The sequence below is a fragment of the Simochromis diagramma genome, unplaced genomic scaffold (assembly GCF_900408965.1).
Source record: "Simochromis diagramma unplaced genomic scaffold, fSimDia1.1 OVJJ01000367.1, whole genome shotgun sequence".
Classification (NCBI taxonomy): Eukaryota; Metazoa; Chordata; class Actinopteri; order Cichliformes; family Cichlidae; genus Simochromis; species Simochromis diagramma.
Window position 1 is genome coordinate 947,935 of NW_024387288.1, and position 13,007 is coordinate 960,941.

The window sequence follows — 13,007 nt, forward strand, 5'->3', positions numbered from 1 at the left end:
TCAATAATATTGGCAAAAACTTTGATTTTTCTGCTTTTACAGTGTCCTGGTATCTATACACAGGGCTGCACATAAGTGGTCCGCAGGTGCACATGCACTTTCAAAATAAAATACGTGCACCATATAAGAAGTTGCAACGCGCGTTTGCGTACATAAGATTTTCTGAAGGAGGACAAACATTTGTTTTTATATAATATAAAAGGCACCGTTGTCGTCCGAGAATACGCGCTTCTTTTGTGGTTCGGACTCCTTCTGACATTTCTTTGGAGGTGGAGGAACACCAGAGTAATTGCTTAAAGCAGCTTCTTCGACATCTTTGAGAGTTCTAAACAAATGTCTGTCCTCCTCCAGAAAATCTTCCCTGGTATCCATGATTACAAAGTTTTAAAAGAAGAAGATCTTATCGTCAGAAGCGTTTGGCGATCATATACACGCAGAGAGTTAAATTTTTTTAAGTCAGATAAAATAAATAGCATAAATACAAGCAAAGTCAGACGGCAAGCCGTACACACTGGCGCCATCCTGAATCTGGTGTGAGGATCAAAGTGGACAAAGTGAAATGTGACAGAAAATAAGCAGACATGAACGTGTACGAGAGCTCTAACGGTATAAATGTGACAGCTTGAAATAGTTCAGCTGTCTGACTCGTTTTTATTGCTCTATCTGAGAAGGGACAGAGTCTGAAATCTGACCTGAGATCAGAAATGGTCTCCTTTAAGTGCAGCTGAGGAACCTGAAGATCCTCCATGATGGTGGCGGGGGCGGAGCTGAGAGAGAGGACATGAGGAAGAAGAAGTAAGCAGGATGAAGCAGCTCACTCGAGCACGTTTGATCCCGGTGCGTCTGAAGTCGTGGGAGAGGGTGGACGTCTCGTACAGAGCGGCCCTGATGGAGTCTGTTAGAGGTCAAAGGTCAGTTTGAGGACATCTGGATCAGAACCTCAACACCTGAAGCTCTGGAGCCTCCAGCCGTCATGATACACTGAGACGTTTGAAGCCTCGCCAATGTCGTGCAAAGGGAGGTTTCCCCTGTCGGGAGCGCACACTGGGCTGTCCAAATCCCGGACAAACAGCGTCCGTCATTCCTGATGTTTAGCTCACAAACACTTCCTGAAACTTTGGAGCTGTGAGCTCTTTATACAGTAAAGTTACTGAATCATCAGGGAAACGTCGTCGGTTTGTAACACGTGAGAACAGAACGTGTCTCATGTTCTCTGTGACCCACAAACTGAACGCTCATGTACCCACACTCGTCTTTCACCGTCTCACTAAAGTAAACCTCACTACTTCCACGTCGAGTTGGTTGGAAAGGAGGCGGAGCCAACTGGACCCGCAATCCCAACGCAGGTGAAACACACTCTGTCGGGGATACCTGCCTCGGCACGACACCTGTCCAGGAAGTGTTGGGAGTCTTGGTGATAAAGAGTCAGGTTGTGTTTTACTGACTCTTATTCTGAAGGAGCCTGTCAGGAAGAGGACGTTTCCCCCATTCAGGTCACTTTCAGCAGCATCATTACAGATATTTGATGTTTGTTATATTTTGATGTCTTTTCTGTTAATCCAAAGTAAAGTGTTTGTTGTGTGCTGAGGATTGGGCAGCGATGGTCAAATGAAGCTTTCTGAGGCTTGTATTGAAAAAGCTTTTCAGCACAGGCCTCTTTGGTGACATCTGGTGGCCAAAAACATGAAGCGCAGTTGAATCTGCTTAATGTAAAGTGCTTCATCGTGATTGGCCGCTCTACAGAGCTTCTGTTTCATATCGGGCTGATGTGGAGCTTTGTGTGTTTGTGGGGATGTTTTAATAATAAATCATTTAGATAAACAAACCTCCCTGGTTTAAACCGTGCTGTGTTCTCCTTTTGCTTTGACTTCTTGATGTTTTTAGTAATAAATAAACAAATACAACATATATAACAATGTACAGAACAATTATATAATAGGCTGTGAGTGTGCTGTGAGGTCCCTGCCGCCACATGATTATGTCATTAACCAGTGGATGCGTACATTTATAGATAACATGCTATAGAAGAGCGCATCCTCTCTTCAGCACAAACACAAACACTCAAGAACAGTTTGTTTCTACAAGGCAGTCTATTCTATTCTATTCAAACAGATAAAATCACCTACAATCTATCTGTCTGTACTGCCAGTCTTTCACCAGCAGGGCGTGTGTGCACATGAAGCCCTGAGAAATGAACGTTTTTCAGAACCATCAGGCTTGAAGGAGCTTTAAACCCTGAAAACTGTGGCAAGTTGATCAGAGTACTAGTAGTAGACCTCCTACTGTCCACACAGAGGGATCTTCCACCAATGCTGACACTTGACTGGTCAGTAGGCGGTGACGTCATACTTATTGATCTCCAGTCTGGAGGTGAGAAACTATAACCTGATCTTCATAATATTGTAAGAAGTTACCATGACGATTTTCCCTGGATAACATCAAATCCAGGTTGGTAGTTCACTCTCTGCTCACTCCATCCAACAATCATCAGACATGCATATTTCAGGGGAACCATCACTCATTAGTTTCACACACATATGAGCCGCACACCATGCATCACCTCCAAGTCACACACAAATCTGTGATGATCACTGATCTGAATGTGGAGAGTCAGAGAGAAACAAGAACGGGCTGTTTGTGTCTTCTCTTCATCACCACAAACCAAATGAAATATGATGGAGGAAGTTGGCTGCAGAGGGGCTGTGAACATGTTTATTTGGACATGTTGGACGTGTTAACATGGAGTATGTGGGGACTGAATCCACGGAGATGTTTTTAGTGGGAGGGGTTTTTTTCTGTTTGGAGGACATCAGCTGCCTCCTCTGGAGGACAACCAAACCAAACAATGTTCACTTAGAGCTTTCAAACATGTGACTGTGGTGATCATGTGACCCACAGCCTCACAGTCTGTGATGTCATCCTGCCTCACTTCAAAAGATCAAACAGGCTGATACGACTGCGTGTGTGTGTGTGTGTGTGTGTGTGTGTGTGTGTGTGTGTGTGTGTGTGTGTGACAGTATCACAGCACTAACACGTCTTTCTCTTCTCACTCGACTTCTCTGCAGCTTTAACCTCATTTGAAGGATTCCAGCAGCAGGTTTGGATGTGTCAGAGTTTCCAGACGGCCTTTAAACGCATCATGATGTAAGCGGCTGCACTGACGGGGAATAAAACACCTGAGCAGGTGTGCTGCTGCTGCCAACAGGATGTCCTGCTGCACCCAGCGAGGAGCTGCTGGACGCTAAAACTCAAAGTCATGACAGCAGCAGCTGATTTATTCTCCATTACTCATTTATATTAATTTATAACAGGGACCCTGAACACATCACACATCTATTCATTCCCACTATGATTCATAACAGCTTCATTTACACTGAATGACACCATATGACAGCTTTATCTATCAGATTATATAGAAAATGATTTCTATTCATGTTTCTATTATTAAATCTAATCTGATAATCAGGTCAGATTCTGCTTTTCACATCAAGAGACTTTTATCAGGTCAAATGTAAATAAAAGAAGTGAGGAGGTTTCAGGTTTCAGGCTGGGTGTGCCTGGGTCAAAGGTCACTGTGTGTCCTCTCCTGCTGCAGGGATCAGGAAGAAGGAAGAGGAGGAGGAAGATGGACGTGTCTGTGCTCAGAGAAGAGTATCGGAGCTCCAGAGAGAGGAGGAGGAGGCACACTCAGGTGCTGCTGTTCAGGACAGGTGAGAGGAAACGCCGTCTGATCCACTTCCTGTTTGACTTTGGACAAAATCTTTAAACTTAGTAAAAATCCATCTGTCAGGTTAACTGATAGAAATGAGACTTGTTCCTTCACAATAAAAGCATGTCAGACTTGCAGAGACTGTGCTGCATCCTTTGTGAACGCGTTTTAATCACTTATTTCAGTAAAAGTAGCAGTACTACAAAGTAAAAGTACTATAAAGTAAAAGTACTCTGTTAACACCATTTTCCTGATGTGAGAAACACAAATTTGCTTCTTCTGCTGTTGTAAAATATGAGCTTTTATTTTGAAGGTAAAACTTCCTGTTGTTGCTCTGGCTGATGTGACTGTTGGAGGTTTTTCTTCTTTCTAAAGAGAACTCACAGGATCTGATGGCTGTGTTTTTATTTTCATCATATTCAGTTTCTGTTTCTAACAGGTGAGTCTCAGGTGAGTCTCAGGTGAGTCAGTGGGGCCACAAGTCGAGTGCAGGAGCTGCAGTTTGGAGCCGGTTGAGCCTTTGCTTTACTGCAGTCAGACTGCAGAGGGCGCTGTGTCTCTGAACTTTACCTGCTGCTCACCTGGATGAAATCACCTGAGAGCTGAAATCTGCTGTGCGCCGCCTTTCATGAGTTCAGGTGTTTCTTATTAAAGCAGCACAAACAGAAACACTGATCAGTGATCAATAATTTGAAAGGAAGAATCTTTAATAACTGAGTGTTCAGAGTCAAACATGTTTCACAGACAAATATTCACATCTGAGCATCACAGATTAGAAACCATTCATCCTCTTTCAGATTATTACTTCCTGTCAGCTGATCCTTTGGGTCCTGGTCTCTCTCTGATGATTGGACGCTCGTGTTGGCTGTGGGCAGGTCAGGATTCCTCACGTTCTGATTTCCGTCTTTAGTCTCGGAGGAGCTGTCCGAGGCAGTCGCCATCGTCCCCGCCCCTCAGGGTCTGACGTTACCATGGCCACCACCCGTGATCTTTGACCCCGACCCCTGGCACGTCCACCTGGACCTGCACCGGCGCTCCTGCCCAGAGACATCCAGCAGGTGAGTTCCTCTCTGTCAGAGCTCCAGCACAGCAGGAGGTCTTCATCCCTGCTGGGAGGAACCCGCCTGCACGCTCTGGAGGAACATGGAAGGAGGTTCAGTGTTATCACGCCTCCTCACAGCTGTCCTCACAGTTTGCTCTCTCTGATGATGGTGAAGCTTCAGTTTGTACAAATCTCTTCCCGTGCTGTTGTTTTCCTCTGCAGACGCTCCGGCTCGTCCTCCTCGGAGGTCGGCGGCTCGCAGCACGAGTCCAGATACAGGAGACTCTCGGCTCCTCCGAGCAGCTCCTCAGAAACGCCTCCATGCTGCTCCTTAAGCGCCACACGAGAAGAGGAAGATCCAGACCCTCCATCCTTCAGGGGCTCCAGGGGGGACCTGGCGTTTCCGGACTACTCTCTGGGCTTGACGGAAAGCTCCACCCCTATCACCACCAGCCTGCAACAGGACCAGCAGGAGAACCGGTCTACACAGAAGGAGACCAGTAACAGCGTCCTTGAGGGGAGGAGCTCCAGGACGCTCAGGTTTACCAGGCAGCAGAGCGTGGGGGGGGCATCCTCACACTCCCAGGTCTACTACCCGTTCCCCAGCAGGAAGACGCCGAGGATCTCTGAGGCCGCCAAGAGGCTGGGGATGTACTCGAGCTTCTGAGGAGGACCGGGTTCAGCAGCAGGTCGTCCACGTGGAGCCTCAAAGGGATCAATACGCGATCGATCGATACCTGAACCGATTAATACATGAACTGAGTTTTTAAAGAGCAAAAGTTTGATGGTCCATCCTTCCCTGAGCTTCACAGAGGAGCTCTCATCATCATCACCTGTGATGTCTCGCTGGTTATAAAGAGTTCTTCATGTTAGCGGCTCGGTCGTACATGAAGGTTCAACAGCATCATTTGAATCTGTCAGCAGACCTTCAGCTCTGTTATTATTATTATTATTTATAATTACAATAAACGCTTAAAAATAGATCTTTGATTTTTTCTTAATTTCACTTTTCGCTTTAAAAATAGTTTTTACTTCTAATCATAATTTTCTTTTATTTTGTATCACATACTCTTTTAAATTTTATTTATTCTATAATATAATTTCATACATTGTTTACTTTATTTTGAATTGATTTGTATTTTATTATGTACATTTTTAATATTTTTGATCAAATTTTGTTATGCTTTTTTATTTTTTCCAGCAAGAGAAACCAAACACATGTTCACGAACTCGTTCACTTTATTTCAGACTGTACACTAAAATTACACGTGAATAACTAATGCTACCTGGATCCAGGTGATGAAGCAGTGGGAGGGGCTTCAGTCAGAAACGTCACAGACATGTCAGGCCTGTCACGAGTGAAAAGAAGACTCTGAAAAACTTTGGGATGTTAAACTTTGCTCTGCAGGACCCTGCTGGCACTGACGTGGACGTTCTTCAGCCGATCACTCTCATCTCGGATTTTTGGAGCTTAAAATGCGACACAGTCACGGCTCGCTGGCTGTTTCATCATTTTAGCTTCTTTTCTGTTTCACTACTGGTGGACTGAGCAAATCTGCTCCCCCATATAAAATCACACGATGCTGTGTTAATGCTATCCTCCAATCAGGCTTTGACATGATGATGATGTCATTGATCCAATCAGGCTGAAGTCGAAGCGAGCAGCCCATCTTCAGGTGGCTGAGGGTTCCTGTGATGACTCTGATCTTCTTTCAGGTAAACAGGTGTAAAAGTCAAACTCAAAGCTGGCTTCAGTAGAAAATGGCGGTCGCGGGATTTCACTGATGTCGGTTTGAGGCTCAGCTGTGGCTCTTCTGCACAACTCTCTCCTCCAATTGCGCGTAGCGCTTCAGCAGCTCGTTGTACACCTGAAACAAAACAGAAGAAGAAATCCTGAGCTCGCCTCTGCTTCCTGTCCTGACAGAGAGGGCGTGGCTATATCTGAGACATCAGAGACACTTTTCAAACACGCTGCATGTCTGCACCTTAATCTCAGCGCTTAGAGGCCATCTTGGAAACACTTGTGGGAGGCTGTGTGTGTCAGTGAATGAGCAGCGAGTGAGTTTAATGAGTGTTCACAGGCTTGTTTGATGGAAACTGACTTACAGGAAAGTGGAGGAACTCTGAACGGGACAAGAGCCTGCACTGCAAAAACTCAAAATCTTGTACCAACCTTGTGATCTTGAACCAAGTGTATTTGTCTTATTTCTAGTCAAAATAATCTCATCACATTTAAAATGAGACACAATCAACTACTGAGTAACATTTCAGTAAGATTTAGAAAACATGTTTTTAGAAAGGGCATCTTGAAACTACATCATTTTCACTTGTTCCACTGGCAGATTTTTTTCACTTAATACAAAATTGTTTTGCTTGGAATAAGTGAAAAAGTCTGCCAATCAGCTACTCAGTGGCTGATTGTGTCTTATTTTAAGTGTGATGAGATTATTTTGATTAGAAATAAGACAAATGTACTTGGTAAGACTTTGAGTTTGTTCAGTGTGTTCTTTGGACTCATCTGCTCCAGCGTCCTGCAGGTTGCTTTAGACCTGATTCATACAGCGGCACTGAGAGCTCAAACACACTGCAACTGAAGAAAATAGCAGCAAACAGAAAAATGCTGCAGAAGCTCACAGAGACCAACACGGGGGTTTCATTTAGGTGACGGACCAGCTGCAGCAGTGACAGGAAGTAAAACATGTGAAGGACTGAGACATGTTTAAAAGAAGCGGAGGATTCATCACCATGCAGGTAACGCGTGTTTGAATCACATGACTCATAAAATCCAGCAGGTATGTGTTTACGATTAGCTGTTCACTGTTAGTGTGTTACATGTGCAGCTGGTCCGTCACCTTAATGTCTCCCCAGAAACACTGGTGTTGGTCTCTGCTGGAGAGCAGAACGTGTTTCTGTGGTTATGAGGGCACGTTTCATGAAGCTCCTGCCTCAGAGACCTGCTGCACGGTTCAGCTTCAGAGGCCAGCAATGCATCATCATACAGTGGCCGCCTCACCTCCTTCGCCTTCGGATGCGGGGTGGCGACCAGTCGTGGTTCTGGTGCTTTCTTCACCACATCAACGAAGGACGCTCCGGATTCTGCCACCAGGCCTGAAACCAGACATCGACCAATCAGAGGCTTCTTACAGCCATATTTCACAAACACCTGAAGCAGAATTCACTGATCCGCCTTTTTCCTGTTCTGATGTCAGACGGTCTCACTGCAGGCTGTGAATCAGTCATGTCAACATGTTTTTCTGTTTGTAGACATAGTTTCTCCCTTTTTCATGGACCTGAGTGCAATGTTTCATCAGAGCGGTCTGACAAAGTAAAGAAATTGCCTGAGTTTAAGAACTTGGTCCAAATATTTTTATTCATGTGAAAGGAAATCAAAAAATATAGAACCCTGTTTCCATTTCCACAGACCAATGAGCAAGGTGTCACAGCCATCTCCATCAGGGCTGCCACCAGAGTACTGCAGGTCATCGGGCTGAGACCAAGTATACAGTCTGCATATATGCACCTGAGCTGAGACTCCACAGACATCTCATGATACCATAGTATTGTGAATAACATTTTCTGATTCGCTTTGTCAACATCTGCTTTATCCAATCACATAAAGTTCTCATGTCAGTTATTAACAGACTGCAAGTAACTGCCAACTAGACCACATTCAGTCTGCTAACAGCTGCTAACAGTCTGCTTCCTCTCCTTTGTTCCTTTCCTTTTATGTCCTCTCCTTCTCTTCTCTCTTCAAACTGAAACTCTCTCAGAGCTCAGAGACGAGGCAGTCTAGTGCGGGTTTTTCAAAATAAAAGCTGTGAGCACACTGACCGTGCAGAGCTCTGTAGGCTGAACCCAAACAAGTGGAGTCGGACAGGTCGATGGTGTAGACCGGAGCGTTGAACACGTCAGACAGCACCTATGGAGGAGACCACAGGAAGTGACTCTTCTCCCTCTGAAACTCACAAAAATGCTGCTGCTTTGATGACATCATCATGGCTATGTCCATCTTTTACATACAGTCTATGCATGTGGGTGCTAATAAAGCCACAGACAGAACCTGCCAGGATCTCTTTATTTCGATGCCGCTCCTCCCGTCGCCAGAACTCTGGTTCCTGGAACTGAAAACACAAAATGTCCTCCCAGCTGAGACTTAAAGGACATTCAAGGTTTATCTAAGGAGGACGACGGCTTTACCGTCACCTCAGTCACAGTTACAGCGCTCTGGCTCAGAATCAGAACCAGTGTAAAGACTTCTGTATGAAACGAGGGCTCAGGTTTAAAACGTGTAATCAGAGCTGAGCGTGATCCACGAGTTTCCTCACACTAGTAAAATCAAACAACAAATGGAAGCGTGTGAGGTCTGAGGAGGTCTTACTGATGGAGTATCCCAGTCTCTCAGAATGAAAGCCGTCTGGACAGGAAAACTGACCCTCCACCACAGCCCGAACCTCCACCTGAGGACTCAGCGAGGACACCTGAAACAGGTGTGGGACAGGTATGTCCCAGTCTGGGTGTTAATAGATGGAAACGTGATACAATGTTTGGTGCACAGACCTCACAGTCAGCAGAGTCAAAGCGAATGAACACCAATCACAGGAGGAGTTGATCTCCATAGTTTCAAAAGTAAAAAGCCTGAAAAACAACACAGCACAAGGAATCAGACAGAGGAAGCAAGGAAGGAAGGAAGGTAAGGAAAAAGAAAGGAACTGAAGCAAGGACAGGAAATGATGAGGTGAAATGAACCTCACCGATGTTTCCATGGTTTCCGAGCGGCGTGTCCCTCAGAGCTGCTGAGAAAAGTTCCCATGATGCTCCAGCACACTCGTTCCTGACGCGCTCCCTCGTCAGAGACCCGTTCTTGAAGCTGCTGATGACAAAACACCTGAAACACTGCAGCCTGTCTCTGGCTCCACCCCCTTTCCTAACCAACATGGCGGACGCATCGAGGAGTCTGGTTCCCTCTGACTTTCTTGACATCATTGAACCCTCACCTGACAGCTCACCTGTTTGTTTGTGTGTGTTTGATTGTGTGTGTGTGTGTGTGTGTGTGTGTGTGTGTGTGTGTGTGTGTGTGTGTGTGTGTGTGTGTGTGTGTGTGTGTGTGTGTGTGTGTGTACCACAGCAGAGCCATGTACTCCTGCTGTTCCACCGGGTTACAGAAGACGTGACCCTCCAGAGCCGGACGAGGCTGCTGCAGCCACAGGAACACCGTGTCACTGGTCCCTGGCAAAACATAAAGCCGGACATCATGTATTGAAGAATGATGGAGTCTGGTGAAAATTGTGTTGTCCTACAGCACAGGGCGCGTGTTAGGGGGAGAGGAGCGTCTGAGACTACGGACCTCTGGACCAGACGACCTGCACCAGACTGCGGCAGTGTGTGTGTGTGTGTGTGGGGTATTTGTGTGGTTACAATGCTGAAAACTCAGGCCATAAGCAAGCTAGCGTCCTCCACACGACAGCGTCATCGGTGCGATACACGTCCGGTGTTGGATGGACTCGAGCAGGCACTCAGCATGATAAACGAGGACCCAGAACAGCACAGGAGGGCGCTCTAGGCTGACACAAGAGATCAACCATGATCCCAGATCCTAACGAGGCCAAAAACAAAAACGGGGCCACATCGGTGGGATCGTGTGTGTGTTGGGTGTGTGTGTAGAGCTTTAAAGGACGCGTCCGTTGGTTGTTCCGTTTCACAGGAAACCAGATCGCCAAGCTGGCGTCGACCCGTCTGAGGAGTTCCAGGGACAAAACCTAGTGTAGGAGCGTCCTTCAACCCTTAAACATCCCACCTCCAGCGGTTTTACGTCCACCTATGAACCTTGGTGTTTCTTTTTGTGTTTCATAGCTCTCCATTGTTCAGCAGCTTTGGCCGCCTCTCTCTTCTCGTTGGTTACGGCTGCCCTGCATGGGGGTGGGAGGTGGCGCTACATCTAACGTTATGCTACAGTTTTTTTTGCTCGTCTACTCTCCCTCTTGTGCTCTCCGTCCCTCCTCTCCTCCTTTTTTTCAGCCCCCTTCTCTTTTTTTCCAGCAATTCTCCTGACTTCATCCTCTTTCCCCTCACCTTCACGCCGCCCCTTTTCTTGGCTCTCCCTTTACCTTCCGGTCCCCCCTCTCCTTTCCCCCTGTCTCCCCGCTTCTTGGGTGCTCTACCTGCTCCTTCCCCGTCCCATCTTTGTCTTTGCTCCTTTTCGTTCCTCCCTCCTATTTTTTCATATTTGCGGTGGTGCACACGGGCCGGCCTTTTTCTCGCCGCTCTCCAGTCACAACAACTTGAATTTCCATTTTTATTATAAACATGATAACATACGCGTCATTTGAGCGAATACTTCAAAAAGAGAACACAAGCAAACATTATGTGTAGTTATTCCAGCTATATCACTGAATATGGTACCCCCATGAAAAACCACAGACTCACACGTCCACCATCTTTCTATTTTATATGCTGTAGTGGCCATCTTTGGGAGCAGTTCCACGCTGCTATAAATTCACATACCAACCATTTATACGCCCCAATTTTAATAATATCGTGTGCATATCAGTTTCCATAGGGCAACTCATCATCCAAATCCAAAATTGCAATAAATACAACAAATTGAAAACATTTTTGTTTTTTTAAACACTATATTTTTCTAGTTGCAGAATTTCAGAGGCTTATATCCCTAAAACTGTAAAACAAAAGTTTCCCCAAAATAGTTTCAGCCACGCGGGAAAATTTATTTTGAGTGTCTCAAAATTGTTTATTTTGTAAATACCAAAACCACTATTATACAACTGGGGGCAAGGAAAAACGAATAATATGTATCAATGCAAATTGCTGGAAGAAACAGCAGTGCATTTTGAGTTCTGCATGCCCTAGAACTATTCAGAAAGCAGGAACCAAACATTAATCTAAAACCAGCATGTCTTTGTAAACGCCACTAGGAAAAAAATAATTTTACGGCGAAAATGACATCAGTTCGCGTTTTCGGGCAGGTAGTAGGAAGTGCTTACGAAACGCATGATCGGCTCGGCAACAGCGGTTCTGGAATTATATGTTTTGTGCTGCAAGTGTCTTTATTTCCCGCACTTTTTGCATCACACCGCTCTAAGTGGAAGGAACCCATGACCGACGACAACTGACTTGCAGAACGTGTAAGTTAACCCACCCTCCCCAATGTTTAGCTTTTATTTTTATTTTCACCTTGCCCCAAATAGGTGGAGGCAACAGAAAGAGGGAAAGAACACCCAGCGGGGAGGGACGGTGACTGTAGGGAAATGGAACAAACAACCACACACAATAGCTACAAAAACACACTTCTTCAATTCACCGGATCAAGCGCGATAACAAGTTTGAATGGTTTCCCTGAGTGTGAGCTTTTTGTGCTCTGTGGGTTCCGTGACCTTCTGGTCTGCCCTGTCCGCGGCCCTGGTCTCCTCCCTACGTTGGCTACGGTCACGGTCTTTCTCTGACGAGCCAGTGTGGTGGCGTCATGAGACAACCCAGGTAACCTGTGACGGATTATTGAGGTTTAATCTCATAGATGTTCCCCAACTCCGGCGAGGTGTGCGGTTGAACACCCCACTCAGCCGTGTTTGAAGAACTCCTGCAGAAGCTTGGCTCTCAGTGGATGGACGATCACTTTTTTGCATGAGCCCAGTGTCAATCCAAGCATTGACAAATCACGTGAGCGTGGGCACAACGCAGCAACAATTTAGATACAATATTTGTTAACTAACAAACCAGCCTTATGAGGTCCCTGTAGAAACATGTTATCTTGTGCTGCAATGTGAACGGTAGGTCCACAGGTCCACATCCACACTGCCATGAACCACAATACTGTGAAACTTAACAAAACAGTGGGTTATGATTCACATGAAATTGAAAGAGAAATCTAAAGAGTTAAAACAACATAAGCAAAATAAAAGTTCTATAATATGAGAAAGAAAGTGACTAACAAAATATGAATAAAATACACATAAATCAAAATACTAATATCACAAAATTAATGAATTGAAAAATAATGAAGCCTAAAAAAATAAAATTAAAAATGCTAAAACGAGACGTGATTCAAATAAACCGAATCGGAAATAAACTGTTTGAATCAAACTGTTTTCTGTTTAGCGTCGCTGGGGCAGATTGAGGCTGCGCCCCGGAGAACGCGCCGTGGTCTGACTCGACCCTCTACTGTCATCACGCCGGGTTACTGTGGCGGTTAATGTGTGTGTGTGGGTGTGTGGTGTGTGTTGTTGTGTGTCCAGGTGAGGTCCT

General features: G+C 45.5%; 1 protein-coding gene and 1 long non-coding RNA gene across 2 annotated transcripts; one reads left to right on the forward strand and one right to left on the reverse strand.

The window, feature by feature from the left end:
• The first annotated feature begins 3,472 nt into the window (after positions 1-3,472).
• LOC120716364 (uncharacterized protein C9orf152-like) lies at positions 3,473-5,728 on the forward strand. Its single transcript, XM_040003898.1, has 3 exons — positions 3,473-3,710; positions 4,620-4,767; positions 4,974-5,728. The coding sequence occupies exons 1-3, from the start codon at positions 3,626-3,628 to the stop codon at positions 5,416-5,418; spliced, it is 678 nt and encodes a 225-aa protein (XP_039859832.1). The 5' UTR covers positions 3,473-3,625; the 3' UTR covers positions 5,419-5,728.
• A 244-nt stretch (positions 5,729-5,972) lies between these two features.
• LOC120716369 lies at positions 5,973-8,730 on the reverse strand. The gene is made up of 3 exons (XR_005691875.1): positions 8,583-8,730; positions 7,765-7,859; positions 5,973-6,619 (listed from the first exon to the last, which is right to left on the reverse strand). It is a non-coding gene; the product is annotated as an uncharacterized LOC120716369 (long non-coding RNA).
• Between the last annotated feature and the right edge of the window lie 4,277 nt (positions 8,731-13,007).